General features: G+C 49.8%; 1 protein-coding gene across 3 annotated transcripts in view; it reads left to right on the forward strand.

The window, feature by feature from the left end:
• Window positions 1-27,817, forward strand: part of IGSF3 (immunoglobulin superfamily member 3) — a 98,553-nt gene that overhangs the window by 65,793 nt on the left and 4,943 nt on the right. For 2 of the 3 annotated variants that reach the window (XR_003794612.1, XM_029230453.1), the window contains exons 5-11: window positions 1,592-1,981; window positions 3,356-3,415; window positions 6,144-6,545; window positions 9,223-9,627; window positions 18,807-19,217; window positions 22,711-23,118; window positions 27,300-27,776. Coding sequence is in view for 2 of the 3 variants with exons in the window: in XM_029230453.1 (XP_029086286.1) it covers window positions 1,592-1,981; window positions 3,356-3,415; window positions 6,144-6,545; window positions 9,223-9,627; window positions 18,807-19,217; window positions 22,711-23,118; window positions 27,300-27,776 (2,553 nt within the window). In the remaining variant the exon portion in view is untranslated. The remainder of the gene's footprint in view (window positions 1-1,591; window positions 1,982-3,355; window positions 3,416-6,143; window positions 6,546-9,222; window positions 9,628-18,806; window positions 19,218-22,710; window positions 23,119-27,299; window positions 27,777-27,817) is intronic. The other variant, XM_029230454.1, reaches the window with a different exon arrangement.

The raw sequence follows: 27,817 nt of genomic DNA on the forward strand, positions 1-27,817 counted from the left end.
TTGTTTTTTTTTTTTTTTCCCTAAAATCTCTGATGTTGAGTTATAGATTACTGTAATCTGGTTGACGAGAAAGCCATCATATGGCAAATGACATGGGCTCCGTCCCACGTGGGTGTATGCATCTAGGCAGAGGCTGGCAGAGTGAAACCCAGGTCTCTCAGCTTGTTCTTTTGGGAAGGGAAGCTGAGGTAGCAGCTGTCACTTTAGAATTGAGCCCTTGGAGTCGTTGAGGGTAATTTGCTTTGTCAGGAAGTTTGGGTAATAAAGGAAGAAGCTGATTCACTGGAGAAAATGGGTGTTGGGGGCAAGACCCTGGCTCATGTGGGAGGGGAGGAGATGGAGAGCCTGAGGAAAAGGTGGGTACAAAGCCAAACTTGAGCTGGAGAATAGGAATGTGGAAGCAGCACTCGGGGATAAGAATGGGGCACGGGCCTTAAAGATAAGATACCACTTCAAGATAGTGGTAAGGCTTGGAAATGCCAGTGTGGGGAAGACAGTTGAGATTGGAGCTAATGGTTATACAAGGAATTCAAACATCCCTGTAAATGTGGTTCTCCAGTCAATGTTTTCTTTAGAGGCATAGAGCTAGAACTGGGAGGGGAAGGACTTGGGCAGTACTTACAACTGAAGCCTCTCCCACCCAAGGCTCTGTGACTCTGTTTTCCAGGACCCTTCACTCCTTTGTCTTCTGCCACGGGTGCCTGTGAGATACGATCATTATCTCATGGCATTGACAGTCACCGTGCACCGTTACATGGTGTGTGGGACAGTTAGTGGCGATGAGCCCTTCTTTGATCACGCCTCTCCCCCCCCCCCCCCCCGATGCCTGGTTTAACTCCCAGCTCTTTGAAGGGTGCTTGGGTTCATTGACCATTTCAGAGGTCATCTGGCTGTCCTTGGAAGTAGGTACTTTCCCACTCCATCTTTCTAGAGATTTGATCTGACAGGTGATAGATTAGTGAAAAGACATTAGTTTTCACTTTTCCTCTGCAGTTTTGTTAGGGATTGTCTTACCTGTGTCTTACTTCCAGTATTCACTTGGGGGTGGAGGACATCTTTCTCTCTCTCTCTCCAGATAGATAGTTAGATAGATAGATAGATGGATAGATAGATGGATAGATAGATAGAATGTTTATTTAGATTGGGGTCAGCACCTGGGGCACTGGGTAATTTGTCTCACAAGTCTCAGCAGGGTCATGTCTATAATATTTACTGAAAATATTTGTAATCCTGATGCTTTAATGGAGTTCTGGGCATATAGATCAAGGATGGACCTTTGTAATCTGCTGTGCAAGTGAAATTAGGAGTGATATTGCTTGCTGATCTCAGAGTCTAACCTGGGGGATTATACGCTGCAGACAGCCCTGTCGACTTGACTGGGATAACAAGGCCTTTAGACTCTCTGGGTCTGGCTACCTTTGAGTTCCCTCTGTGATATTCGAGAGTTTCTCTCTCAAGACAAGTGTGGAGGTGCCTTCCCAGTAGTCATCTTGGTGAGAAGGTGTGGGTGGTGGGAATTTGCTGATGCGGTTTGGAGAGCTGGCGCCCTCGGTCACCCAGAATGCATCCGTTTTGTTATTTGTTTTCTCAGACAAAGAGTTCACCGTTCGGCTGGAGACCGACAAGCGGCTGTATACGGTAGGTGAACCGGCGGAGTTCAGGTGCATCCTGGAGGGGCAGAACACTCCCGACCGTTACTTTGCCGTCTCCTGGGCCTTCAACAGCTCGCTCATTGCCAGCATGGGGCCGAATGCTGTGCCGGTCCTCAACAGTGAGTTCACCCATCGGGAGGCCAGGGGCCAACTCAAGGTGGCCAAGGAGAGTGACAGCGTCTTCGTGCTGAAGATTTACCACCTCCGCCAGGAGGACAGTGGGAAATACAACTGTCGTGTGACAGAGAGAGAGAAAACAGTCACCGGGGAATTCATCGACAAGGAGAGCAAGCGTCCCAAGAACATCCCCATCATTGTCCTCCCCATCAGTAAGTGCAGGGATGTGCTGCTTCCTCCTCCTCCCACTCGTCTGGCTCAGTAGCTAGCACCATCTGACAGAAGTCGGGGGAGAGGAGAAGAGCTGTGGGGAGGGAAGGGCAGGGCGGGGCAGGTTCAGTCCGAGCTGGCAGAGAAAACCTGTTACCCCCTCTCCTTTCTCCAGCTCACCTGCCCACACTTAGCAACCCTGGTAGGCAGAGCGTCGGGCGTATGTTTGCAGGCTGGAGAGGGGCACGGCAGATCCTAGCGCTAGCAGCTCTGTGTAAATGCCTGCAGTGCCAGCTCAGCCTGGATGCCAACCAGGAATCCAGGACAGCTGTTTGCTCCTGTGTGGGAATTAAGTCCCAGAAGAAGTGGGTGGATGCCCGTCTTGAAATCTCACTTAAGAGGGTTGGTCTTTTATGGGAGGATTTTAAATGCTAAAGCGCATTATTAAGAAAGATTCACTCTCTGGGTTTTGGAGGTATAGGGGATTGGCATTACCCTAATTGTCTATCCCCTGTCGGAACTGGGTTTTTAAAAGTCAGTGGATGGGACCTCTCACATCTTCCTGGAGCACAGGCTTTTAAAGCTTAGCTTATTTCCAAGGCTGCTTAGGTGGGCTCCCCGCCTCCTTGTAGCTGGCATTGTCTGGGTGGGTATCAGTCAGGACTGGGGACTCGGGGGACTGCCTGCGTTTGCTTATGTTGGGTTTAATTATCCATAGTATCAGGATGTTCTCATTAATATCTCGTTTCTCTCATAGTTTTGTTTTTAGTAAAATGAGAATGCTTCGAATGCCCTGATTTTAAGCAAGATGGTGACGTTTTTAAACTAACCTTTATTTAACCTTTTGCTCCACTGCTCAAGCTGTTCTTTCTCTTAGCCCTGTAATGATTCCTTTTTCATTTTTATTTACACTTTTACATATTTAATATAGTTTCAAGTGTGAAGAAAGGAAACAGACAACAGGGGTCTTGCCACTCTTCTTTTCTTTTCTCACCAACAGGATGACTTTCCTTTGTGCTTTGTTTTTTTTTTTTTAAATCTCTCTCTCACACACATCTCATCTTGAAATTCTTTTCTTTCTGAGACTGTTTCCCCCTGCAATGCCTAGCATGGTGCTTTGCGTAGGGTAGGTGCTTGCTGAATGGAATTTGTTAAACTGGATGCCCACTCTCTTTAGTATTTTCCTGTCGGACTGCGCCTGCCTTAACCATGGTCTCTCTACTTTTAAATCTGCAACTAATTCCTCATTGTTCTATAAGGATCCAGTGAAGGGCAGCCACACTGTGTACTTCCCTATTTTTTGTACTAAGAGATTTCCTCCATCTCCTTCTGAGAACTTGTTTGATGATCTGTGGCCTGCTATATTGCTTTTCCAGCAGATAACTGGGTAGTTAAAGTCCCCCAGCACCACCAGATCCTGCCCCAAGGCCACTTGGGTAAGTCTACCAAAGAACAACAGTGATCACATCGGTAATGGTGATAATAAAAACTCAGATTTTAATGACGCTTTTCCTCTCAAGAGCCCAAAGTGCTTCTGCGTGTATCATCTCCTTCTCCACTCCCACCCCTCCAGTCCTTGGAGAGGCCAGTATTCTATTCATCCTGTGAATGAAGAGGCCAGAGCACCATACAGGGAAGTGGCTGAGCTGGTCTGATAGTGGTCGGTCGAGCTTGCATCGCATGGGAAGTATTTGCTTCTAACTCCAGACTCACTGCTCTGCGCTTAGCCTGTGCTCCGTCATCAACCTCCTGATTTGAAATTTCGTTTGTAACCGTGCACTCAGATTCTCATTAGTTCTGTCCTAGTTTTCACTTAATCCAGAGAGTTTTAAATTGTTGGCTGCCTTTTCTCAGGCCTGAGAACACTTGTAAATAGTCTTTAACGGGCAGTCAGCACCGTGTCTGCATTTGCCTTTGCCTGGGCTGCGGAATGGTTTTGCTTCTCGTAGTTTCACATCTAACTGCGCGTGGTTTTTCCAGGCTTGCTCAAGTAACAGAGCACCAAACAGCAGCCCTTGTAACAAACAAGCCAGGGCTTATAGAAGATAGAGCCCACTGGGGTGACAGTAGGGGGTGGGAGTGATGTCCTGCAAGTCATTCTTCTGCTTAAGGCAAGCAAAGGGATTTTTTTTTTCCATTGATGCCGAAGTTGCCCTTCTTTAATTCCTCACTTTGAACTGATAACGCTGGAAGTGAGTCATTAATGAGTCTTTAATCTGAAGAGGAATATTGTTATTATTAATGAGGATGATGAAAAATAATTACCCCATCTAATACCCTCAGTGTCGTGACCCTAAGAAGTAGGACTCTTAGTAGCTCCATTTTCCACATAAGAAATGGAAGCTTGGGTAGGTTAAGTAAGAGCCCCGAGATTGCAGAGTTAGGAAGCAGTAGACCTGGGCCTGAGCGTGGTCTGCCTGCCTCCAAATCCTTGCTTTCAGCCACTACTGCTACAGATGTAGCTACTCGGGAGCCCTGTCATCTCCATGACTCATCTAGGTATGGCTCCTGGGAAAATTCCTATTCCCCACCCTGTCTGTCCGGACTTTTTTTCATGTGAAACAAGCCAACCCAGAATGGGTGGAAGACATGTTCACTATAGCAAGAGCTCCATGCCTGGGCTCAGTGCTCATCTTTGCGTGTTTTTGCCTGTGGGGGAAACACACGGGAGAAAAGATTGATTCAAATGCATGGTCGTGGGTATGCTTTTCCCCTCAGTAATTGGGTGTGCCTCTTAATCTGGGATTTGATTTACTGATTGATTTAAAATTGATGTATGTGTTTCATGTGGATGCTGCCCAGAAAATTGGAGCCGAATTCGTCTGGTACTTGCTGTTTTTTAACACTTAAGGGCTTTTGGAGCTCTATAGATAATTATACAAAATGATCTATGCATAATTAAGATAAAGTATCCACATTCTTTATAAAAACAAAGAGTTAATGGGAGTAGTAAAATTAATTATGATCGTGGTTACCAGTTTTTGAAAACCTACATATTAGGTGATTTATAGACATTGTCTCATTTACTTTTTAATCTTTGAAAAACTGCACAACGTAGCACTCTCCCTATCTCATAGAAGAAGCCGTGTAGAGCTTAAATAATTCCATTGGTGGAGTTCATATAGCTAAGCGAGGAGCGAAGGAGAGAGGAATCCTTATTCCCGAGTTTGATTGGCAGAAACTCAAGGTCAAGAGCAGTGGAACCCCAGGGCTGAAGGTGGACAGCAGCAGGAAGGCGAGCCACCGGCTTTGGTCTGTTCCTGTGTGTTAATGAAAGTATGAAAGCTTGCTCCCCACACACGCTGTGAAATGAGGCCATCTGTGCTCTATTACTGCCCACACCCAAGCAAGCACGTGTTGTCCTCCAAATGCTTCCTGTCACTTTTTTTTTTCTATCTCCTGATATTGCCCTGAAGGGCTCAAATGGCATGTATGGATGTTCAGCTTTTATGTGACTGCTGTAGCCCCTAAATTATGGGAAGATTCGGTGAAGTAGAATTTTCAGGGTATTCAACGTACTGAAAATCCAAGTCAAAAATTCTTGAACCCTGCTGAACACATTACAGTCATCCTTCAGATTCCGAGGGGGATTGGTTCCAGGACCGCCCCAAATCTGCAGATGCTCAAGTCCCTTATATAAAATGGCACTGGATTTGCATATAACCTGTGCACATCATCTCTAGATTACTTATACCTAATACAATGTACATGCTATGTAAAGAGTTGCCAGTGCACAGCAAATTCAAGTTTTGCTTTTTGGAACCTACTGGAATTTTTTTTTTTTTTTGGCATATTTTCTATCCATGGTTGGTTGAACCCATGGATGTGGAAGCAGTGGATATGGAGGGCCTGATGAATTGCTTTGTGCCCTAAGGGTAATGTCTTTCTGTTCTGATTCAGTCTCAGGTCTTAGACGCTCATGATCCCACACGTTATCTTTGTATCCAGTAAAGGGTCTCCTAGGTTATCAGCTCTAAAATCACAGGGAGCGAAACCCAGAACCAGCCAGGGCTTGCAGCAGCAGCAAGTGTCAGTGCTTGCATCCTCCAGGGTCCCCTTGTACCTGAATAGAGTGACATTTGTACCCCTCCTCCTTTGATGTCAGTGGGGAGGGCTCAGTGGAGCCCAGAAAGCCCCAGCGTGGCACTCTCTCCCTCTGCACAGAGAGCAGCATCTCGGTGGAGGTGGCCAGCAATGCCAGCGTCGTCCTGGAGGGTGAGAATCTACACCTCTCCTGCAGCATCCGCACAGTGGGTAGACCACTAGGCCGCTTCTCCGTCATCTGGCAGCTGGTGGACAGGCAGAACCGCCGCAGCAACATCATGTGGCTGGACCGGGACGGCACCGTGCAGCCTGGCACGTCCTACTGGGAGCGCAGCAGCTTTGGGGGCGTCCAGATGGAGCAGGTGCAGCCCAACTCGTTCAGCCTGGGCATCTTCAACAGCAGGAGGGAGGACGAGGGCCAGTACGAATGCCACGTGACCGAATGGGTGCGGGCAGTGGATGGCGAGTGGCAGGTCGTGGGGGAACGCCGGGCCAGCACCCTCGTGTCCATCACGGCTCTCGGTAAGTAAGCTCGGCAGTCTTTTCGTGGGACCGTTGGGGAGATGCTCCCGTGTCAAGACTCTTGTAGGAGATAGACGGCACCTTCCAAAGGGTTTGATTGAAGAAAGTATTTATGGAAGTGTGGATGGGGTTCAAGGAACCAATAGTGGTTCTCCATGGTGGGCCCTGGGGATGGGCAACAGCTGAGCGCTGTTACTACTCCTTGGTCTGGGTGGTAGGAGTGAAGTTGTAAGGATTCTGGCCTGGGGAGTGGTGGCCCCAGGTGGAGGAACAAAGCCCACTGCCAAAATTAACCTGGAAGAGCGGGAACAAATCCTCTCCCTCCTGCACCCCAGGCCCTCCTGTGCAGGGGCTCAGCCCTCCTGAAAATTCAGAGCAGGGCAGAGAAGAGTAGAAAATCACCTTTTGCCATCTATTTAGCCCTTACTACCCTTCCTGGCTGAGTGTAAGCACTTAAGCTTAATTGTCCCTTGGAATCCTCACCTAGCCTACAGATAGACACTGTCATTTTACAAGGAGACTAGTGAGACAAGTTGGCTGATTTGCCCAGGACTATAGCTTTTAAGTGACAGACACACAATCTGAACCCAGGAAACCAGCAATCTGTCTTAAATTTTTTTTTCAAAGCCCGTGTTTTTACCTTTTCCTCTATAAGGCTCTTCCTAAAGAAAGCCATTTCCTGATTAGCATGAACTTAAAAGACACCTTGAAATTTGCCAAAACCAAAGAATATTAGATTTGCTTGTCACAGGGTAAAGAGGCTTCTATCAACATTTATCTGCCTAATAGAATCAGTATATTAAAAGACCAATCTGCTACTTTGCTGGGGAGGTAACTTGTCATGTTAGGTGTTTCTGTTTGTTAAGAGACTGTGACATCAGTTGTCCTCAGTGACTTTGCATCCCACCCCTGGGACCATGCTGCCACCTTCCTCATAGGTAGGGCTGGTGGTGCTTTGGACCACCTTACCCCAGTTAAGATGGCAACACCAAGTGGTTTTGCCCCCAACAAAGTCCTTCCCCCCCCCGCCCCCATTAGAATTATTTTTACTTTCCATAAGCTTAATCCCAAAGGTTGATCTGCTTTCGGCACTCATCATCCCATTCAGATTTCTGTCTCTGGAAACCTCATCCAGTGGTTGAGTTTCCAGGTCAGCTCACTCCCCATGTCTCTCTCTGCTCAGTACCGTATGTGCACACGTGGAAATGGAACCTGTGAGGAAAGTCCTGGGTGTCCAGCAGAGGGAGTCTTTCCCATCCTGTGAGGCTAGGAACGTCTGAGGGGTGGTTAGGGTTAGAAGTAATTTTTCAGCATGAGGTGGTCCTCTGAGTTTTTTCATATTCACCGTGTGTCTGTGGTCCCCATAGCCAGAGCTTACCAAGGGGCTCTGGCCAGGCTCTGCCGAAAGATTCATTCGGTGCCTTTTTACCTATGAAGTTTAAAGTACTTTCCTTTATGTCCTTTTTTTTTAAAACAAACTACATATTTAACAAAATATAGTATATACTGTATGTCAGGTACTATTCCAAGTATTTAAATACTAACTCATTTAATCTTCACAAGGACCCATTTTACAGATGGGGAAATAGAGGCAGAGAGAAGTTAAGTAACTTGCTCAACGTCACATAGCTAGACAGTGCCAAAGTTGGGCATCTGGCTCCAGGGTCTGTGCCTTTAACCACTGTCTTATGCTTCCTGGGAGTAAAGCAACCTAATAAGTCCCCCGGAATCAGTGGCACACAGATTTGTAGCGTGACTGCCATTCACTGGCAGCTTGACAGTGGACAATTTATCTACCCTCTCTGAGCCTCAGTTTCCTCATCTGTAAGAAAGGGGTGATAGATTCAGTGAAGTGTGATGAAAGCCAAGCAGTTGGCACCATGCCTGGCCCATAGTGCTCAGGAAATACTGGCTGCTCTCAGTTTTATGAGCATAACGAATGTGTTAACAGTCAGTCGTATTTCAAGGCTGAAGGGACTCTGATCACTTCTACTGAGGAGTCAGTACTGGGGATTAGTGATGCTGGAATACGGACAGACTCAGCCTAGCGTACCTGCAGGGCCCCACCTCACCCCAGGTCCTACTTGGTGAAGGTCAGTCCCCCCTGCTGTGGGTCCCTCGCTGCCTCTTTGCCCTGGATTCCGTGGGGGAGGTAGAAGAGGGACTGGAGAGCAAGCCGGCGCTGCCCAGCCCGGGGAGCACAGGCACCTGCTCCACCTGCCTCCCCTGCTCCAGCACTGACGCAGTGGTGGGCCAGGCACAGGGGCCGTCCGGGCTGGGCCAGGGTGCATCCACCTGAGTGTGGTGAAGGAAATCGGCCCTGGGGCTCCTTTCTCCTGTTTCAGTGTGGAATCCCAAGATATCTAGGGATGGCCCCGCCTACATGCACTCAGTCCCTGTGAGTGGGACTGATCCAGCACAAATCCACGTGAGGGTTCATCGGGAAGGGTTCGCTAGTGCTGCTTGAGGATTGCTGCCGGCCTCTTTCTGTGGGGTCCTGTGAACTGCTGGGTTTGTGTGTCAACACGCTAGCAAAAATAATACTGGCCTGGGCATCCAGAGAGCCCCATGTGTGAGCCTTTGCTCTAGCTTCTGCCAGGAGCCCTGTCACCGCGTCACATGGCCCTGAGAAAGCCAAGTGTCTCCTCTGGCCTGAGTTTCTCTGCTCTCTCTCCAGAAACGGGCTTTGCAGTCACTGCCATCTCCCGCACGCCGGGGGTGACCTACAGTGACTCCTTTGACCTGCAGTGCATCATCAAACCCCATTACCCCGCCCGGGTCCCCGTGTCAGTGACGTGGCGGTTCCAGCCGGTGGGCACCGCCGAGTTCCATGACCTGGTGACCTTTACCCGGGATGGAGGAGTCCAGTGGGGGGACAGATCCTCCAGCTTCCGGACCCGAACGGCCATTGAAAAGGCTGAGTCCAGCAACAACGTCCGGCTGAGCATCAGCCGGGCCAGCGACACGGAGGCGGGCAAGTACCAGTGTGTGGCAGAGCTGTGGCGGAGGAACTACAACAACAGCTGGACGCGGCTGGCCGAGAGGACCTCCAACCTGCTGGAGATCAGGGTGCTGCAGCCAGGTGAGGGTCCCGGGGTCCCCCACGCCTGCTCCAGCTGAAGAGAGCCGCAGAGAGGCAGGAAGTGTCGTGCGCGGAGCCCTCGGCCCGGCTGCTCTTATTTCCCAACTTTCTAGTTTGAGAAATTTCCTGTGTGTAGGAGGTTGCAAGACTCGTATTCCCTTTTCATGATGACCAGTTGTTAACATCTTAACCACGTTTGTTTCTCCCTCTGTGTGTAATTTTTTGTTGTTTTTGAACCATTTGAGTGTAAGTTGCCAACATCAGGAGACTTCCTTCTAAATACTTCAGTGTGTGTCTCTGAAGATCAGGACTTTGCCCCACCCGACCACAATGGTGTAATCAGACCCTGGGAGTTTGACGTGATTACAGGACAGTACCAGCATTTCCACAGTTGTCCCGGAAACGCCCCTTGTAGTGTGTTTTCCTTCTAGGATCCAGTCAGGGGTCACACATTGTATTTAGTCGTCATGTCTCTTTATTTTTCTTTAATTTTTAAAATTTGTTACATTTTAATTAATTTATTTTTAATAATTTGGCAGTTTCTTTTCTTTTTTAAAAAGTTATTTATTTGGTTGCACTGGGTCTTAGTTACGGCTCTCGGGCTCCTTAGTTGCAGCTCTCCGGCTCCTTAGTTGCAGCATGCAAACTCTTAGTTGTGGCATGCATGTGGGATCTAGTTCCCTGACCAGGGATCGAACCTGGGCCCCCTGCATTGGGAGCACGGAGTCTTATCCACTGTGCCACTAGGTAAGTCCCTGTCACGTCTCTTTAGACTCCTTTAATCTACAATAGTTCCCCAGCCGCACGTGCACGCGTGCACATGTGTGTGAAGACGTTGATATCGGTGAAGTGTGCAGGCCAACTAGACTGTTTTGCAGAAAGCTCCGTCTCTTAATGTCGTCTCCTATAATCCTTGCAACAGTGATGTAAACAAGGTACCACTGTCCCCCCCGTTTGCAGACAAGGAACCTCAGAGGCAAAAGGGAAAATAACAGGTACTTACTGAGTATTTGCTTTGTGCTAGGTGCTTAGGGTTGGTTATTTTATGAGGATTTCACAACAGCCTCAGGAATGATTCAGTGATCAGCCCAGGGTTGCCTAGCTGGTGAATGGAGCCAAGGTTTGAATCCTTGTCCTTCCTTCCTCGACACTTTCCCTGACCCAGACCCTGTCCCCCTGCCCTGGATTTGAGCGCATGAGAGCAGGCAGGCGGAGTCTGTCTCGCAGCAGGTGATAAGGTTGCACTCATCTGGGGAGCCTTAGTCAGGGGACGTTCTGCAAACACTCACCGTCATCAGGCCCTTCCCCTAACGCGGGGGAGAGGGTAAGTTAGTGCTGCTCTGTGGTTTCCTCCGTGTCTGTACCTGTCGCCGGTTAGGGTGGAAGCAGGCGGAGGGTGGACCCCGGCCCTGGCTCCTGCTTCCCTCCATCGCCTGGCCCCAAGCAGGAGAGCACAGGCATGCATGCGGCGAAGGGTGGGGGTTGGATGGGAGGTGACTTTGCAAAGACTTCTTTCTGACTTTCTGCCCCACCCACTTTGCAAAGATGGTTTGAACACCTTGCAAAAACGATTTTTCTGCCTGCTCACAGCCACGATGTGTGCCCAACCCGGTCTGCTCCACCACTGCAGCTGGTCACAGTGCTTGTTATTTTCAGCAACGCGAGGTTACGAAATGGCAGTGTCTGGGCTTATCCTTCGCCTCTTCTAACCCCATAACGGAGTCTGTATCGAACCAGTGTGGAACAAGTGAACTGTATAAATGATGGGACAGTTCCTTGGCCAATTAGAGCCTTAACTTGGACAACGAGATGCCAGGGAAGAGGCTGTTCTGCTGAAGTGGATTTTCAGGTTAATGGAAGGTTAAGCGGAAGACCCCATTTCGTGTGAACCCTTGTTGTGGAAAGTGCCGAGGGACTCGCCTGCCTGCCTCGCTGAGTAATTGCACCCTTTGTGGTCTCCTCTGGCCTCAGGGTCGGGCTGTGGGCCTCCTTGGTGCCCGTCATGTGGTTCCAGCTGCAGAAGGTAGAGGAACTGCTGACGCCAGGACCTTGCCTAGCCTTGCCTTTTTGAATAAATCCCTAATATTTGCCTGTTTGTCTTACGACTTAGAATCTAAGGCTGGAGTGCCTCAGGGAAGAAAATGGAGTTAGGCCATTGAAGGTTCTAGTTATTTGGATTCAGATCAATTCATGGTGCTCCTAAAGGGGAAAAGGGGCAAAAATGTATTAAATACGTCTTGGGTGCCAGGCTTTGCGCTTAGTACCTCTGTTTTCTTTTTAAATTTTTCCAGCAATGAAATAATTTAGATACTTTTATGCCCATTTTGCTAATGAGGAAACCCAGGCTCCCAGTGTTTAGGAGCCTTGATGGAGGCAAACCAGCTTGTCAGATGAAAAACAGATTGGAACAAGACTGGAGCCTAGGTCGTTCTGATGTCCATGTGTCTCTATTTTCCATTACATCATTTTATTGCCCCCTGGAGAATAGTTAGGGACCTGGGATCTGCTCTGAGGATTGTCTCTGTGTCTCCTGTGGCTTACACTGAGTCTGTTTGTTTGTGATTTCACTGTAAAGCAAGAACTGGCGGCGGCTGGCGTGGGAACCTTGGGAACGAGCACCAGGGTGCTTGGCCTCTCCTCAGAGGTGCATGGTAAGGCACTTGGCTGGCCCTCTGGGGGCCGCAGAGAGCAAGGGGGGTGCTGAGGCTGGGTGGGCGCGGCCCCTGGGAAGGGCTGTGGCACCAGGGAGAGTGCATCCTCCTTAAGTGTTACAATTTCTCCTTATTAAATATTTATGCATTGAGCACTTACTATTTTCCAAAGGGCTTCATGTTCATTTTTACTCTTTTCCCCGCACACCCTGGTTGGTACTGGCGCTTTTATTTGGGGGAAGTAGAAGTGGAAAAATACCAGAGGGCTGACCGTGTGCCGGAGAGTATACTGGACACTTGGTGTAGATGACCTCAGTCACCTTTGCTGCAGCCCTGGGAAGAAGCTACTGCTTTCCCATTTTATAAATGGAGTAACTGAGCCTCAGAGAGGTTGGGACTTGGCGGAGTCAAGAAATAGAGAGTGGGAAGTGGGGATGGGAACCCAGGTATGAACTTTATTAAAAAGCTGTTGGGGTGGATGAGAGGAAGACTTCAGCCTTTTTTAAGGCCATATAATAAAAAATTATCCTTTCTAGGACTTCCCTGGTGGTCCAATGGTTTAGGGCTCTGCGCTTCCATTGCAGGGGCACGGGTTCCATCCCTGGTTGGGGAACTAAGATCCTGCATGCTGCACGGCGCAGCCTAAAAAAGGGGGAAAAAAATTATCCTTTCAGCATTCAGTTAATAGTATCATTTACAGAAGCGGTTTCTCTTTGTAGAGTGCTGTGTGGAGGCGTCTCAGCACCTGTAGCGGCAGAAGTAACAACAGTAACGATAGTAGCTAATCTTTGCTGAGCTTTTGTAGCATGCCCATTACCACCTTGAATGCTTTATATACAGTAACATTCTTCGTTCTTAATTCATGCAATGCCATGAGGGGGTGCTAGCTTCACCCATTTTATAGGACGCTGACACAGAGGATAAATAAATTCTCCAGTGATTCATAATAAGTGGCAGAGGCAAGATGCAAATCCAGACAGGCAGTCTGGCTCCAGAGTCCAGGCTCTTCATTTTATTTTATTATGGTAGTTTTGTTTTTTTTTCCTCGGGAATTCTATTTGGTACCATATACTTTGATTTAATCCCCACTCTCTCTGGTTTACCATCCCTGAGCCCCTTTAGCAAATACTTAAATTTGTTCTTTTTAAGTTGGGGTCACAAGGTCCCTGTAGAGGTTCCTCAAGACACGATTTGCTAATGGGGTAGGAGTTTTTGTGCCTCTTCGAATGCCTCTATTTCTTCTAACTTCTTCCACCAGGTGGCTCTAAGGCTTGGGGGCTCTAAGGCTGCTCTCCTTCCATACCTTGCCTCTCAAAACATGGATTCTTATCCCCGCTCTGTTGTTCTCCACAGGAATATCATCGCCCTCCCCCTGCCCCCAACCCTTTTAGAAGATGATTTTGTCCAATATTCTTATTCCGACAGCATGAAGCAGAAACCCAGGGACCGTTGGCCCGCTCATGCCAGTCCATTTATCAGCCCTCCACAGCTTATGTCGCCGGCTCCCAAGAAGGCTCTGTGTGGCCTGTGCCCCAGACCAGTCCTTTTGCCAGAGCCGCCTGCTGACCTGACCACATCACGGGTGTTTGTTTCTTTAAAATCTCTGGCTGGATGGCCTGATGAACGTGTTGTGGATCTCTTATTGACCATTCCAGACTTCCTGTTCCAAATGCACATCCCTAAGGTAATCTTCAAGGAACGCCATCCCTCCTGTTTTGTTGTTGATTTGTCTTAGCCTTAGCCATCGATGGTAGAGTGTGAGCCCACAAGGGGCATTTAGGCAAGCCTTTAAGCCAGTTCAACATATTCGATTCTTAGCTCCTAATCAATTCTTTTCTCTTTTAATTTTGAAGCATTGCTGCGCTTCCTTCTGATCTTCTTTAGCACCCAAAACACCCTCCAATTACATCTCCCTAAATACAGAGGAATAAGGGAAATGTCAGCACTCATATTCCAGATATTTACAACTGTATCTTGGTTTGGCTATTAAATATTGCACGTTAAAATTGACGAAGCAATAAACACGCTTGCAGGAGGACAGCCTCCGGTGTAGAAAGCTGACTTGTCAGTGGGTGTATTCTGCTGGGATTTTACTGATGGGCAGTCAGGATGAATATTCAGTACCCTCCGGATGCTGCCAAATCCGTACTCTCCAATTTCTTATTGCTGACCTGGCAGATTGGCAGAGCTGAGGGCTTTTTCTTTGACTTCCGGGAGTCCAGGGCTTGTGACAGTGGCTCTCCTTGTCACAGTCCAGTAGGTGACAGGCTGCCCCATCCTTCAGAGCGATTGGCCCCTCCTTTCTTTCAGGAGAACCTGGGGTTCTCCTTCCATCCCGGGGGCATGTGGCTTCTGCCTTCTGGCTGTTAACAGATAGAGTGAGCATGAGAGCAGGAGCCCTAGAGGAGTCCCCCCCCCCCCCCCCCCCCCCCCCCCCCCCCCCCGCGCCTCAGGCCTCGTTGTCATGGTAACACCAGGTGCACCTATTTGGAGTCAGTGAGCAAGGGTCACTGCTGTGTCTGCAGACGTGTAAGGCAGACAGGGCAGTAACCCTCCTTCTGTGAGGACAGGTGGGACATGGACATGCATGCGCGCGCACACACACACACACACACACACAGGCAGGCAGTAACCCTCCTTCTATGAGGACAGGTGGGACATGGACATGCACGCGCGCGCGCGCACACACACACACACACACACACACGCCCCACAGCTCTTCCTTCATTCTCTCCCAGTCTTTTGGCTGACTTGCGTCCCTCAGTTTGAAAAATCTCTGCTGTCCAGCCACCGGCCCCCTCTCCACCTAACGTGACTGATCACTGTCACGGATCTATAATAAAGAACAGAGTCTTCCTTTTCTCCCTCTGCTCCCTCACTGCCTGTATGCTACCCTCTGGCTGCTGCTTGCACCATTGCACAGAAACTGCTGTCTCTAGAGTTACCTGTGGCCCCCTCACTGCCACACCTGTGGCTTCTCAAACTTAGCGCATCAGAATCACCTGGAGGGCACGTGAGCCCACAGGTCTCTGGGCCTCACCTGTGGCGTTTGTGAGGCAGCGTCTCCACCCCAGGTGGTGCTGATGCTGCCCGGCCACAGGGGATCGGAGGCCTCAGAAGGAAACTCTCCAGATGCAGAAAGAAAGGGCCCTTCCCTCCAGCAGGGTACAGCCCCGCTCTGGAAGTCATGAGGTACCTGAGAAGGCAGCTGCTGGGTGCGCTGGAGTCTGTGCTCGCAGGGGGGGTGCTGAAAGGTGGGGCCTGGCCCGCAGCCTCACACCCTTCTTCCTGCCTCTTCGTCCTGCTGACTCACTGTTGGGGATCAACCAAGTCCTCAGCGTCTTGTCTTTCACCTTTGTGTTTATTGCCTAAGTCCATTCAGTCACACAGCCAAGTCCAAGGTTTCTCGGGCTTTCAGGTTCATTTGAGTCACCTGGGAGTCTTGTTAAAAGGCAGAGTCTGGTTCAGGAGGTCTGGGGTGGGGCCCAAGAGTCTGCATTTCTAACAAGCTTCCAGGCAACACGGATGCTGCCAGTACGTGGACAATACTTTCAGTAGCAAGTTTGCCACTCAGGTTTGGCAGTTCTCGATCTAATATGGAGCTTTGAACGTGGGACTGAGCCCGGAAACTGAAAAGAAAGGGGAATAGTGAAAACGTACTGCGTGTTTATTATAGACCAGGTTCCGTGCTAAACTCTTACTGTAGAGTATTGCTTTTAATCTGCACAGCACTGCTCTCAGGTAAATGCTGTGATTGTTCTCACCTTACAGATGAGAATACCTACGGTTCTCAAGGGGGCTGTGCTCGCCTAACCCCACGGAGGAAGGTGGTGCCAGCAGGCTGCGCACCGCCCAGGGCAGTGCTGGGCAGGATGTGTGAGTGCCTCCTAATTAGTTGTGCAGGCTGCTGTCTCCCCTGGGCTTCAGGAAAGGTCCTCCCTGTCCTTGAGAAGCGGGAGGAGATTCAGAGCGTAGAAGAGGAGCTGACCCCTTGCCTACCTGTCAGACATGTACCAAATTTCAAAAATGCCTCTCTTTCAAGCTTTTCAACACTTCACAATATTTTGACGTGGGAAGGAGGGGAAAAAATGGAAATGCTTTGAAACAATTCTCTTCCTTGGATTCTCGTTCTCAGACCATGTGACTGAGCTCAAGTTTAGTCATAGGCATCCAGTTTAATATATGCGGTTACTATAGCAATGGAGGTTTCCTTAGTAACAGTTGCAAAAATAATCTGGCCCCAATTAATAATGCATTTTAAAGCTCTTTCTACTCTACACTGAACAACCCAGTTTTTTGGGCCCAGAACCAGATAATTCAGGTGGTGTCATTTGCTCTGATAGAGATGTCATTTGCTCTGATAGAGATATCATTTGCATGCGGTGAATCGGGTTGGAAAGGAATGAAAAGGGAGCTGGTTGTTTCAAGTATTAGAGGCAGCGGATAGGAAAAGTCGACTGGCAAGCTAAGGTGAATCTAGTTTCCAGAGCTTGGGTGCTTGCTGGTAAAGCCTGCCCTGTATTTCAGTGCCCTGGAGGACTTCGTGCGTTTGAAGAAGGGAGAAGGCAGGAGACTGGGCTTGTTCCCAAAAAAAGATGAAACCAGAAGGGTAGGGTCATGGGCCAGGGGATTTCTCTCAGGCGGGTGCCGGGTGCATTCTCGATGGCTTGAGAAGGTCTGTAGGTACGTGAATCCAGCTTCCTTTGTGAAGACTGTCCCCTGATTTAGCACCGGGAAACAGCCTCAGAGTTGCTTTTGCAGTCATGGTATTGGGTGTCCGATTCTGCCGTACTTAGCTCGCTGAATCCTCTCAGCCACTCAGAACCTTTGTCTGTGGGTTACCCCAGGGCCCAGGTGACAGTCTGGGGCTTTCAGAAGTTTCAGTTGCCTTGGTGCATGGAACTCAGACCTTGATCCTGTCTTTCCACACTAAGCTCTAAGCGAGCCAGCTAGCCAGCACTGGAAGAGGAGGCCCAGGCATGACCAGTGGGCTCAGTCCTGTGTCTAGATCAAGAGAGATGACCAGCAGAGGTGCTGGAGAAGGGCCCAGGCCAACCTGTTCTGGCCTCCCCTCTGGGCAGGGTCACTGGAGGAAGCCCAGCTTGCTCTCCCTGTCAGGGTCTGTGCCTTGTCCTGGGTTCGTTTCTCAGCTGACGAGTGATCTAGTCCTCGACAAGTGAAATGTAACAAGAAAGGTGAGGGTGGGATGATGCTTTTACTATTAGCTCCGTAAGAGGAACTTGGAATTGTGACTTTTTCCTTTTTTCTCTTTTTCAGTAGGGGGAGGATGGTGGGTAGGGGAAGCAGAGCCAAGTATAATAATGATGGAGTGGGTGAGATCTCAAATTACCTTCATAAGATATATTTCATTAGACCGTGGCTTCTTGCCACCTTAAAGGAGAGCACGGTCATTAATTAGCAGGTAGGGTGGCCCTCTGGAGTCTGCCCTCCCTTCTGGTTTAGGAGCAGGATCGTGAGGCGAAGGGGAGGCCGGAGTTGGGTCTGTTCTGTCCCACTGTTTGTCATTTTCTTCTCTGCCTTCTCTCTTCCCATCCTCCAGGAAGAGCACCCCAGCATCCTCCAGCCACCTGCTACCGTATTTCTCCAGCTCCCTCTCGTTCGCTCACCCACTCACTCAGTCACTAACTCACACGTCCCAGCAAACGTTGATTGAGTGGGTGCTCTCCAAAGCCTGAATCCGGGGGTGCAGTGATGAGAACATCTCCAGGCAGGACCGTCTTATTCTTCAGAGCACCCCCAGCACTTAGCCTCGTGAGGGGCACGGAGTGGGCACACTCTAAATATTTGCAGATCGAATGGAGAAAGCTTGATCTCTGCTCTTGGGGAGCTCATGGATAGCACGGGAGGGACGTAAGGAAAAACAAGCTGAAGATGCGTGAGGGTGCGGAAGGGAGCACAGAAGAGGGGCATCTGACCCAGTGGGATGGGAGTGAGGGAGAAGAGGACTGGAGGGTGAGTGGGGAGAAGGCTCGGAGGGGAGATGGTAGGAGACAGGCAGGGAGGACAGCTGAGCGGAGACCGAGCTCAGGAAGAAGCGGCATGGGGAGATGTGGTGTGGGTGTGACGGGGGAGGCTTGGAGGTGAGTGAAGACAGCGGGGTGAGGGCCAGATCCTGGAGGGACTTTGTACTGTGAAAGGAAATTTTTTTCTTGTCTATAAGCAGTTGGGAGCCATTAAACTTCTTAAGCAGGGAATTGATACAGGCTGGGTGTGTTTTTGCCGGATCCCCCTGGCGGCCATATGATGGCAGGGAGAGCTGGCAGGAGAGACGGCGAGGACCTGAGCCAGGGAGAGGCAAGGAGGAGGCCAGCGGAGGGTTGTTTGGGGTGCGATTGGCTCTGTTCTGCTGTCCTCACGCCGAGCCATGCTTTGGGGGAAGCCCATCAGTGTTTGGTTCTCTAGGAGCCGTGCTGGACAAAACCAGGCGGGGAGCCTGGAGGCGGGACTCGGGCCACATTTCCAGGGGTGTGTGGTGATTCTGCTGAAGCGCCCCCTTTTCCTTTGCAGTGACAAAATTGCAGGTGAGCAAATCAAAGAGGACCCTCACCCTGGTGGAAAACAGGCCCATCCAGCTGAACTGTTCAGTCAAGTCCCAGACCAGCCAGAACTCCCACTTCGCCGTGCTCTGGTACGTCCACAAGCCCTCGGACGCCGACGGCAAACTCATCCTCAAAACCACCCACAACTCCGCCTTTGAGTACGGCACCTACGCCGAGGAGGAGGGCCTGAGAGCCAGGCTGCAGTTTGAGAGGCACGTGTCTGGGGGTCTGTTCAGCCTCACTGTCCAGAGAGCCGAGGTCAGCGACAGCGGCAGCTACTACTGCCATGTGGAAGAGTGGCTGCTGAGCCCCAACTACGCCTGGTACAAGCTGGCAGAGGAGGTTTCGGGGCGCACGGAAGTCACCGTGAAGCAGCCAGGTAAGGATAGACGGTGCAGCCAGCCTGGGCCAGTAGGCTGAGGGCAGAGACTGCCTGGGGGTGCGGCAGGGCTCTGCGGGGTCCATGATGGATGTGCATGCGGTACAGAGCATCATCCTCGTTCACTGCAGGCCCACCCACTTTACTAGCGGGTCCTGGTGCTGATGGCGAACTCAGAGGAGCATCCTCTGTCAGCACGTGCTGTTATACGCAGCGTCTTCACCCGGGAGAGGCCCGAGGGGCAGCTGGGGGTTGCAAGGTGCGGCAAGGCAGGATCCCTGGCAGCGCCTGGATCTCATTCTGGGTTTGCAGTTTGCACCTTGGATCTCGGGCTGGTGCCGGCTCCATACCCAGGATTCCTGCCTGGAGGGCGTTTTCTGGTTTCCCCTTCTTCCTTACCACGCACAGCCCACGGATGAGCCCTTCCTGTCTCTGAACAGAACCACCCTTTGGCCCCCTCTCAGACCCTGTGGGTGCAGCCTTTATTCCGTTTATATCCGGCTCCCTGACAGATGGCGTCTGACTTCTGCCGGAGCACTTCCCAGGCAGGAGAGCTGACTGCCTCCACAGCCCTCAGTTCCACTTTTGGGCAGCCCTGGTTGTTGAAAAGTTCCTCCTCCCTGTAATTTCCCTCTGAGGTTTTAGGTCTGCCTGAGAACAACCCAAGATTAGTCTGACTCATATCCTTTCAAACATGTGAAGGGAGCCCTTTCTCCTTGTTGAAAAGCTGTATCTAGTTCTTTGAACTTCTCACATAGTGTGGCCCTAAGCTCCCTCTCCATCCCTCATTCCTGCGTGCCCTATAGTTAGTTGTTATCCCTACCTCTGGTGCCCGATGAGCTGTGGGATGCTGTGTTGCCACCCTGAGTCCGAGCTCCTTGCCTTTGCTTATGCTACCCTCTCCTCCTGGAATGCACCCCTCCTGTGGCTTCTCCCCTGTCTTCACCCCATTCCTAAGACTTTACTCAGCACCACCTCCAGGAAGCCTTGCCTGATTTCTCCTATATCACCAGGGGTTCCATATAAAACACATAACGTAATAATTATTTTCATTTCTTCTCCACTATACCGTAAGCATTTTGAGGACAGGTGCTGTGTCTTTGTATCTCCAGCCACTGACATGACACCCTTAATAAATACTGGTTGAATAAGGAATAACTGGTTGCTTTCCTTGAAACCCCAGGGCCTTTGTACTTGCTGTTCTCATAACCTGGAATGTGTTGACCATCGATGTCCATCTATCTCGTTCTTCCTCAGGGAGGCATTCCTAGCTCATTTTAACTAAAATGGCACCCTAGTCACTCTGTATCCCCTTTCCCTAGCCCCTTCATAGCACATGTCACCACCTGGCATACCTATTCATATATGAGTAATTATGAACTACCTGTTCAGATTTTATATTCATGGAAATTCATTTATCATTGGTTATTATGTTCACTGTAGTGAACACTATCATTTGTTCACTCTTAATATATTCAAATTCACTAGACGGGTAGCTGCATGAGTGAGCACAGGTCCTGTTCTCTTTACCATGCTATCCTCACGGCTTGTCTCCCAGGAGGCCTCAATAAAAGTTTATTCTGGGACTTCCCTGGTGGTCTAGTGATGAAGACTCCGTGCTTCCACCATAGGGGGTGCGGGTTCGATCCCTGGTCGGGGAACTAAAATCCTGCATGGCGCGGCATGGCCAAAAAAAAAAAAGCTCTGTGATCAACTGGAACCAGATGCAGAAGTCCAGATGTGGTGGCCTGGCCCTTGCTGAACGCCATGGGGCTTGTCCCCTCCTTTCCTCAGGATATTGTATTTGTCACGCTGCCCCAATCCGGGGATTCTCAATCCAGGGATTCAGGTCTGCCCACGGTGACATTTCATGCCGACCCTTCTGGTGCATAAAATAGGAAGCTCTGGTCTAAGTGATTCCTGTTGGTATTTCCAGTGACCTACGTCCTGCCTTCAGGCCAGTCCCTGGGGCTTTTGAGAACTGAAGGTTGCCATTAGGCCCACATATGTTCTTTCAGGTTTCTGTTCTTTCTGTCTTTTCTCAGTTCTGACCGTTTTCCCCGTTGGGAGGTCATGGTCACCCTCCCCCACCGTGTTTCCTCTTAGTCATCATTCTGCCTTTCCCTTTTCTCATTTGTGCTGAAACTAAGAGGTTCTTGGTAGGTCCTAAATTTATCAAGGGAATTTCCCCATTGGAGGTTAACAGACTGACCGCAAGCTAACTGGGGCGGTGCACTAGGGCTGTAAGGATTCTTGTCAAAACAGTGAAATCTCTGCTTATGGGGAATATTAACACTATAAACAGAAAACTCACAGGACACATTAAAACAACACACTCCCCCTTTTCCGTTGAGATTTTTAATTTGTGTGTTTTCCTCCCCCCCCCACCCGCCCCACTTCGTCTAGTCCCCACCCCCTCCCCCCCCTTTTTTTTTTATAAGAAAGCATACATTTATAGCGCTTTTGGAAAATACTAAAAAAGCACAAAGGAGGAAATAACCTTTCAACCCAGAGACAAGCAGAGTTAATATCTTCCCAAGTGTATATTTTCAGAGACTGGTTATTTGAAATATATTCTCGTTTTTTTTTTTTAATTTTTTGACCTTTTATTACAAAGGTGAAATAAATGTGCATTAGAAAACATTCTGACAGTATTAAACTGGAAAAGTGAAAGTACCTCCCTCCTCAGATATCACTCAGGAGGTGTCCTTCTCAGGGGCTTCTGTGCATTTACAGTTTCATAGCTTTTTAACCCCTCTGGTCCAAAGAGGCTTTTGGGCCCTTTATGAAATTGTATGTGATCAGAGTGTACCGCGTTTAATGACACTTTTTCTCTGGAGGAGAATCTGATTGGCTGAGCTTTCAAACAGCCATCAGTATCAGTCTTTTCTTTACTGATGTCAGATCAGTTCTGTTTCCACCTTGAGAGGGAACCCGTGTGGGGTGTTTTTGGTAAAGAAAGTAAGAACCGCAATTCTTAGGGCCAGCTGGTGAACGTATTAACGTGGCTTTCCCCTGCAGTTCTTTTGAGGCTGACAGCCCAGCACATTCTAGCATCCATCATGGATGGACCACATCCATCATGTGGTCAGTTTTAAAAATTTGCTCTCCCAGCAGGGTTCTCACCATGCCCTTTGCTGTCCCTTCCCAGCCACGCCCTCCCCTTGGCCATACTCTTTGTGGTCTACTGTCCCTTGGATGTGGAGTCATCTACCATGCACGTTTGTCCTCTCCTAAGCATCTGAACCGATGAGAGTTATAAATTACGGGGCAGCTGTTACCGTAACATTGAACTCCATGAAACTCAGGCACTCAGACCCGTGATCAAGAACTCAGAACGTTCAGGGTGTGCGCCTGAGCAGTGCTTCTGCTGATTGAACGTGCTGCTGTCCTCCTGCGTTTGGAAGGCACCTGCTCACGTCCGCTGGGAAGGGGTGCATGCACGTGGCTTGTTGCTTTCTTGTTGGCAACATCTCTTTCCTCGCCTTTGCAGACAGCCGCCTGAAGCTCAGCCAGGCGCAGGGCAACCTGTCGGTTCTGGAGACGCGGCAGGTGCAGCTGGAGTGTGTGGTCCTGAACCGCACGAGCGCGGCCTCCCAGCTGCTGGTGGAGTGGTTCGTGTGGAAGCCCAACCACCCAGAGCGGGAGACCTTGGCCCGCCTGAGTCGCGACGCCACCTTCCACTACGGAGAGCAGGCGGCCAAGAACAACCTGAAGGGCCGGCTGCACTTGGAGAGCCCTTCCCCGGGCGTGTACCGGCTGTTCATCCAGAACGTGGCGGTGCAGGACAGCGGAACCTACAGCTGCCGCGTCGAGGAGTGGCTGCCCAGCCCTGGCGGCACGTGGTACAGACGGGCAGAGGACACCGCTGGCCAGACGGCTGTTCAAGTCATGCGACCAGGTGAGAGTTAATGTCCCCAGGCCTCCGCCCTCTTTGGTGGTTCCCCTCTAAGTGTGATATTTTATGCACTGCATAAAGTTAGTTAATTTTAAAGTGAACTAATTGTTAATTAAATTAACCCAATTAATTAGTTACTTGCAGTTAAATATATGAGCATTTACGTTGTACATTTGCATTCACAGTTGTCTGAGATTTTTTTTCCCCTAGTGAATGGAAAATTGCACATCTGGCTTTGGCCTAAGGTGATTCTATTTCTTAGCTAGAATAGCATTTGTCAATTATTTATTGCAGAGCCTAGAATATTTTCTTTTTAAAGAATACATTCAGATTCAGACAAGTGGCAAAAATCTTGAAACAGGGGGCTTCCCTGGTGGTGCAGTGGTTGAGAGTCCGCCTGCCGATGCAGGGGACACGGGTTCGTGCCCCGGTCCGGGAAAATCCCACATGCCGCAGAGCGGCTGGGCCTGTGAGCCATGGCCGCTGAGCCTGCGCGTCCGGAGCCTGTGCTCCGCAACGGGAGAGGCCACAACAGTGAGAGGCCCGCGTACCACACACACACACACACAAAATCTTGAAACAGTAGCCATGTGGTTCAGAAAATTCAGCTTGTGGATTTTCAATGGAAAAGAATTGATTCATATGATTTAAATGGAAAATGATGTAACTGCAGCCTTTATACTCTCACTTCCTAATAATTTTATTGGTACTAATGACTGTTCTTTGTGGCCTTGTGCTTTTCTTTATTGTTGCTTCTAAAGTACCCAAATGCATGTAATTACTGGGTAGAATTATTGTTCCACATTCACACACATAATTAAAGCAAAGATGTGCAGGGTTCCTGTGTCCTGCGAAACATCACATCATCATTCATTCATATCAGAACAAAGAGTCAGTGATCCCCTGAAGGACATGGAGCGGAAATGCACTGTGACCTCCATCCAGGGGAATGCTTTGTCTTGTGTTCTGAGCATCCGGGGTGCTGTTTGTGGTCGTGGGCACTGTTGGAAGCTTTCATAATGTTTTCACATCTAAGTAGAGCAGCTCTTTTTGTTGGTGGAATCCTGGAGCTTCACGGTTGTGCCCGCCCCACACATCAATGAACACACTTCGGGGAGTGCATACAGCCTTTGTTACAGGAGAGGGACATTATCTCTCTCCTCCGTGTCTTGCCTAAGCTGGAGGGGAAATTGCCTCTACTTTGAGTCACTCATATTTCCCATGAGCTTTCTTTCCCCCGTCCCCCTTGCTTAGAAGCTGTTGCGTGTCTTTTCCCAAAGGTAAATGGTAAACACGGCAGCTGAACACACTCCTCCTCCACCTCCCACCCATTATGGAGATCCGCACACTGAGGCCCCAGGCAGCGTGGGAGGAGGCAGCCAGCTGCGCCCCAGCCACAGTGAGGCTGTTTATGTTCAGTCTTCACCACAGCCCCAAGTGGTAGGTTTTACTGTCGAGGGAACTGAAGCCTGAAGAGAAATGTCACACAGCCAGCACTTTGAGCAGACTGGGTGGTCGCCCAAGGTTCCCTCCCGCCACACTGTGTGCTCACAATGTGACCCCTAAGTCTGCAGCCCTGAGGCTGCCTTGTGTTCAGTCAGTTGAGTAGCCTCCCTCCCTCCCTCCCTCCTTCCCTCCTTCCCTCCCTTCCCTCCCTTCCTTCCTTTCTTCCCTGATTATATAAGGTGATCGTGCTAATAACAAAGCATTTGGAAAACAGAAAAATATAGTTTAGAAAAGAAAATTTATCTGTGGGGACTTCCCTGGTGGTCCAGTGGTTAAGACTCCGCGCTTCCAGTGCAGGGGGCACAGGTTCAATCCCTGGTCGAGGAACTGAGATCCCGCATGCCCTACAGCCAAAAAAAACAAAAAGTTATGTGTAATCTGACTACCTACATATCTTCATATTCCCTCTGTCTCTCTCCCTCTCTGTCTCTCTTTCTAAATGAAGTCTGGATATTATTGTTTTATGTGATTTTTTTTTCCCCACTCAGCATTCTTTTGTGAGCCTTTCCCCATGTCATTGAAAGCATTTCATGACCACCATTTTTACTGGTTGCATAACATTCATTATGTAGATGTACCTCAAAGCTTTTTTTCTGAGATATAAGTTGAACATATAGAAGACTTGAAATAAAAGAGCTCTAAAAGTTGGGTTAAGAATCGCCTTGCATTGCTTAGGGGCGACCGTAGTACGAAATATACAAACTGAAGGACTACCCTGGGTGAGATTGTAGCTGGGTAGATGAGTAGTTGTGTTTGGCTCACTGGGGAGGAGAGAGAACCACATTCCTCACCCACAGCCCAGAGTCACTGGTCGAGGTCACAGCATGGGAGCATCAGCATGGCCTCGGGGAGGGGCAGGGACGAACTTTTCTCTTGTAGCTTACACACGGAAAAGGAAGGAAAGAGTGTCAAAGGCTGACCAGGGAGATACTTTGGCCTCTTCTAGAAGGGGACAGACACGGGAAACCAAAAACTTGAGTCATTAACAGAGACAGGGCACTTGAAGGGGCCCCGAAAAATTGTGAGCTTTAGACAAGAAGACAGCAAAGAGAGAGTAGATGGGAAGAGGCCCTTCTGGGGAACTGAATGTCCCACGGTCCCTGACCACCTTGCCATGATGGGTCCATTCCCTCACTGCACAGCATCTCTCTCTGTTGGCATGTCTGCCTTGCTCCCTGGAGGGATAAGGCGACGAGTGAGGGAGTTTGAGTCACTTGTAAACTGATTTCCCGTCCTGCTGCTGTCCGCCCTCCAGCATCTCTCCCTAGCCCCGGTGAGAGCTGGGCTGATGCACCGTGCCTGCCACCTATAGCTGTCTCCTAAGCTTTTGTGTCCAGCGGTGCACACAAGGTTCCAGATGTGCTGAGGGGGGTGGGGAGGGGCTTGTCAGAGCCCCACGGAAGCAGTGGTAACCAGCTTTGTGTTCACTGGCACGCCGATTCAGCCACTTCATTGAAAGCCCAGGACGGTACTTGGGAAATGCTCCTGTTTGGTTGTCATCCAAGTAGAATCCGATTTGGTCTCTCTACTTTCGTTGATGCCACATTGGCATCTTTCATGAGCATTTCATAAACAGAGCCAAAGGGAGGCCTTTTAGGAGGTAGGGAGTGAATTACTTGTTTAGAACCTACCCCAGTGAGCCAAAACCCGCAAAAGAAACAGATACAGCTGTCTGGTGGTGTCTGTGGGATGTGCTTTACCTGCTCAGGTGTCTCTCTGTGGCTAGTCTTCATCTCCCACCTCTGTCAGGACACTGTCTGTGTTATCCTCCTGGGGGTCCATACTCAGGGTGAGGGGCCCTTTCAGGTTTATTGTCTTTTGTTTAGCTTCAATCCTTGGAGAAGTTTTACCTGCTTGGGTTGGTTCCCTGTGGTGTAGGCAATAATCTACATGCACCCGGTTTAAATTCAAAAGCTGCTGATGGGGTGAATTCATTTCCAAGGGCTGCCATAACAGATTAGCGCAAGCATTGTAGCTTCAAACAACAGAAATCTCTTCTCTCTCAGTTCTGGAGGCTAGAAGTGTGAAATCAAGGTGTCATCGGGGCCCTGCTCCCCTGCAGGTTCTAGGGAGGGGTCCGTCCTCGCCTCTTGCAGCTTCTCATGGCCCCGTGTTCCCTGGCTTGTGGCTGCATCACTCCAGTCTCTGCCTCTGCCTTCCCGTGTCCTTCTCTCTGTGTGTCTCTCTGTGTCCTCTCCTCTTCTTATATCCAGGCCTGCCCCAAATAAGTGCATCTTAACTAATTACATCTGCAAAGACCCTATTTCCAGTTAAGGAAATTCGGAGGGTCCAGGTGGACATGAATTTGGGGGGACACTATTCAACCCCACTGCAAGGGGTTACAGTGAAAATAAGTGTCCCTCCCTCCCTGGATTCCTATAAGCATCCATGTTACCAGCTCCTTGTGCATTCTTCCAGATATTCCATGCAAATATAAACAGATTCTTATGTCAGTATAAAACTTATTTTCTCTTTTCTTCCACTCGATGACGCATAGAGTACACAGTGTGCTGTACTGTAACAATTTTTCTTGAATCTCCTTCCACCTCTCTGCACACAACGCCCCCTTGTTCCTTTCAGTGGATACGTAGAATCCTCTTGTATATTACTAGAACATATTTAGTGGTGGACATTTAGGTTGTTTTGAACAGAAATTAAAACAGCCTTATCTCCCCCAGATGCCGCCCTGCAGGTGGACACGGTGGTCCCCAATGCCACGGTGTCCGAGAAGGCGGCTTTCCAGCTAGACTGTAGCATCGTGTCTCGCTCCAGCCAGGACTCCCGCTTCGCTGTGGCCTGGTACTCCCTGAGGACTAAAGCTGGAGGGAAAAGGGGCAGCCCTGGCCTGGAAGATGGGGAGGAGGAAGGAGAGGAGGGGGAAGAAGAGGAACAAGAGGACCTCACAGAGCGCACGGCCCTGCTGAGCGTGGGCCCAGACGCTGTCTTTGGCCCAGAGGGCAGCCCCTGGGAGGGCAGGCTTCGCTTCCAGAGGCTCTCCCCGCTACTCTACCGGCTCACAGTGCTGCAGGCAAGCCCTCGGGACACGGGCAACTACTCCTGCCGCGTGGAGGAGTGGCTGCCCAGCCCTCAGAAGGAATGGTACCGGCTGACGGAGGAAGAGTCTGCCCCCATCGGCATCCGGGTTCTGGACACAAGTGAGTTTTTCCAGTTTTCAGGGTTGGGGGGTGTCACTGTT

Source organism: Monodon monoceros, unplaced genomic scaffold (assembly GCF_005190385.1).
Source record: "Monodon monoceros isolate NGI ecotype Baffin Bay Population unplaced genomic scaffold, NGI_Narwhal_1 Super_Scaffold_18, whole genome shotgun sequence".
Classification (NCBI taxonomy): domain Eukaryota; kingdom Metazoa; phylum Chordata; class Mammalia; order Artiodactyla; family Monodontidae; genus Monodon; species Monodon monoceros.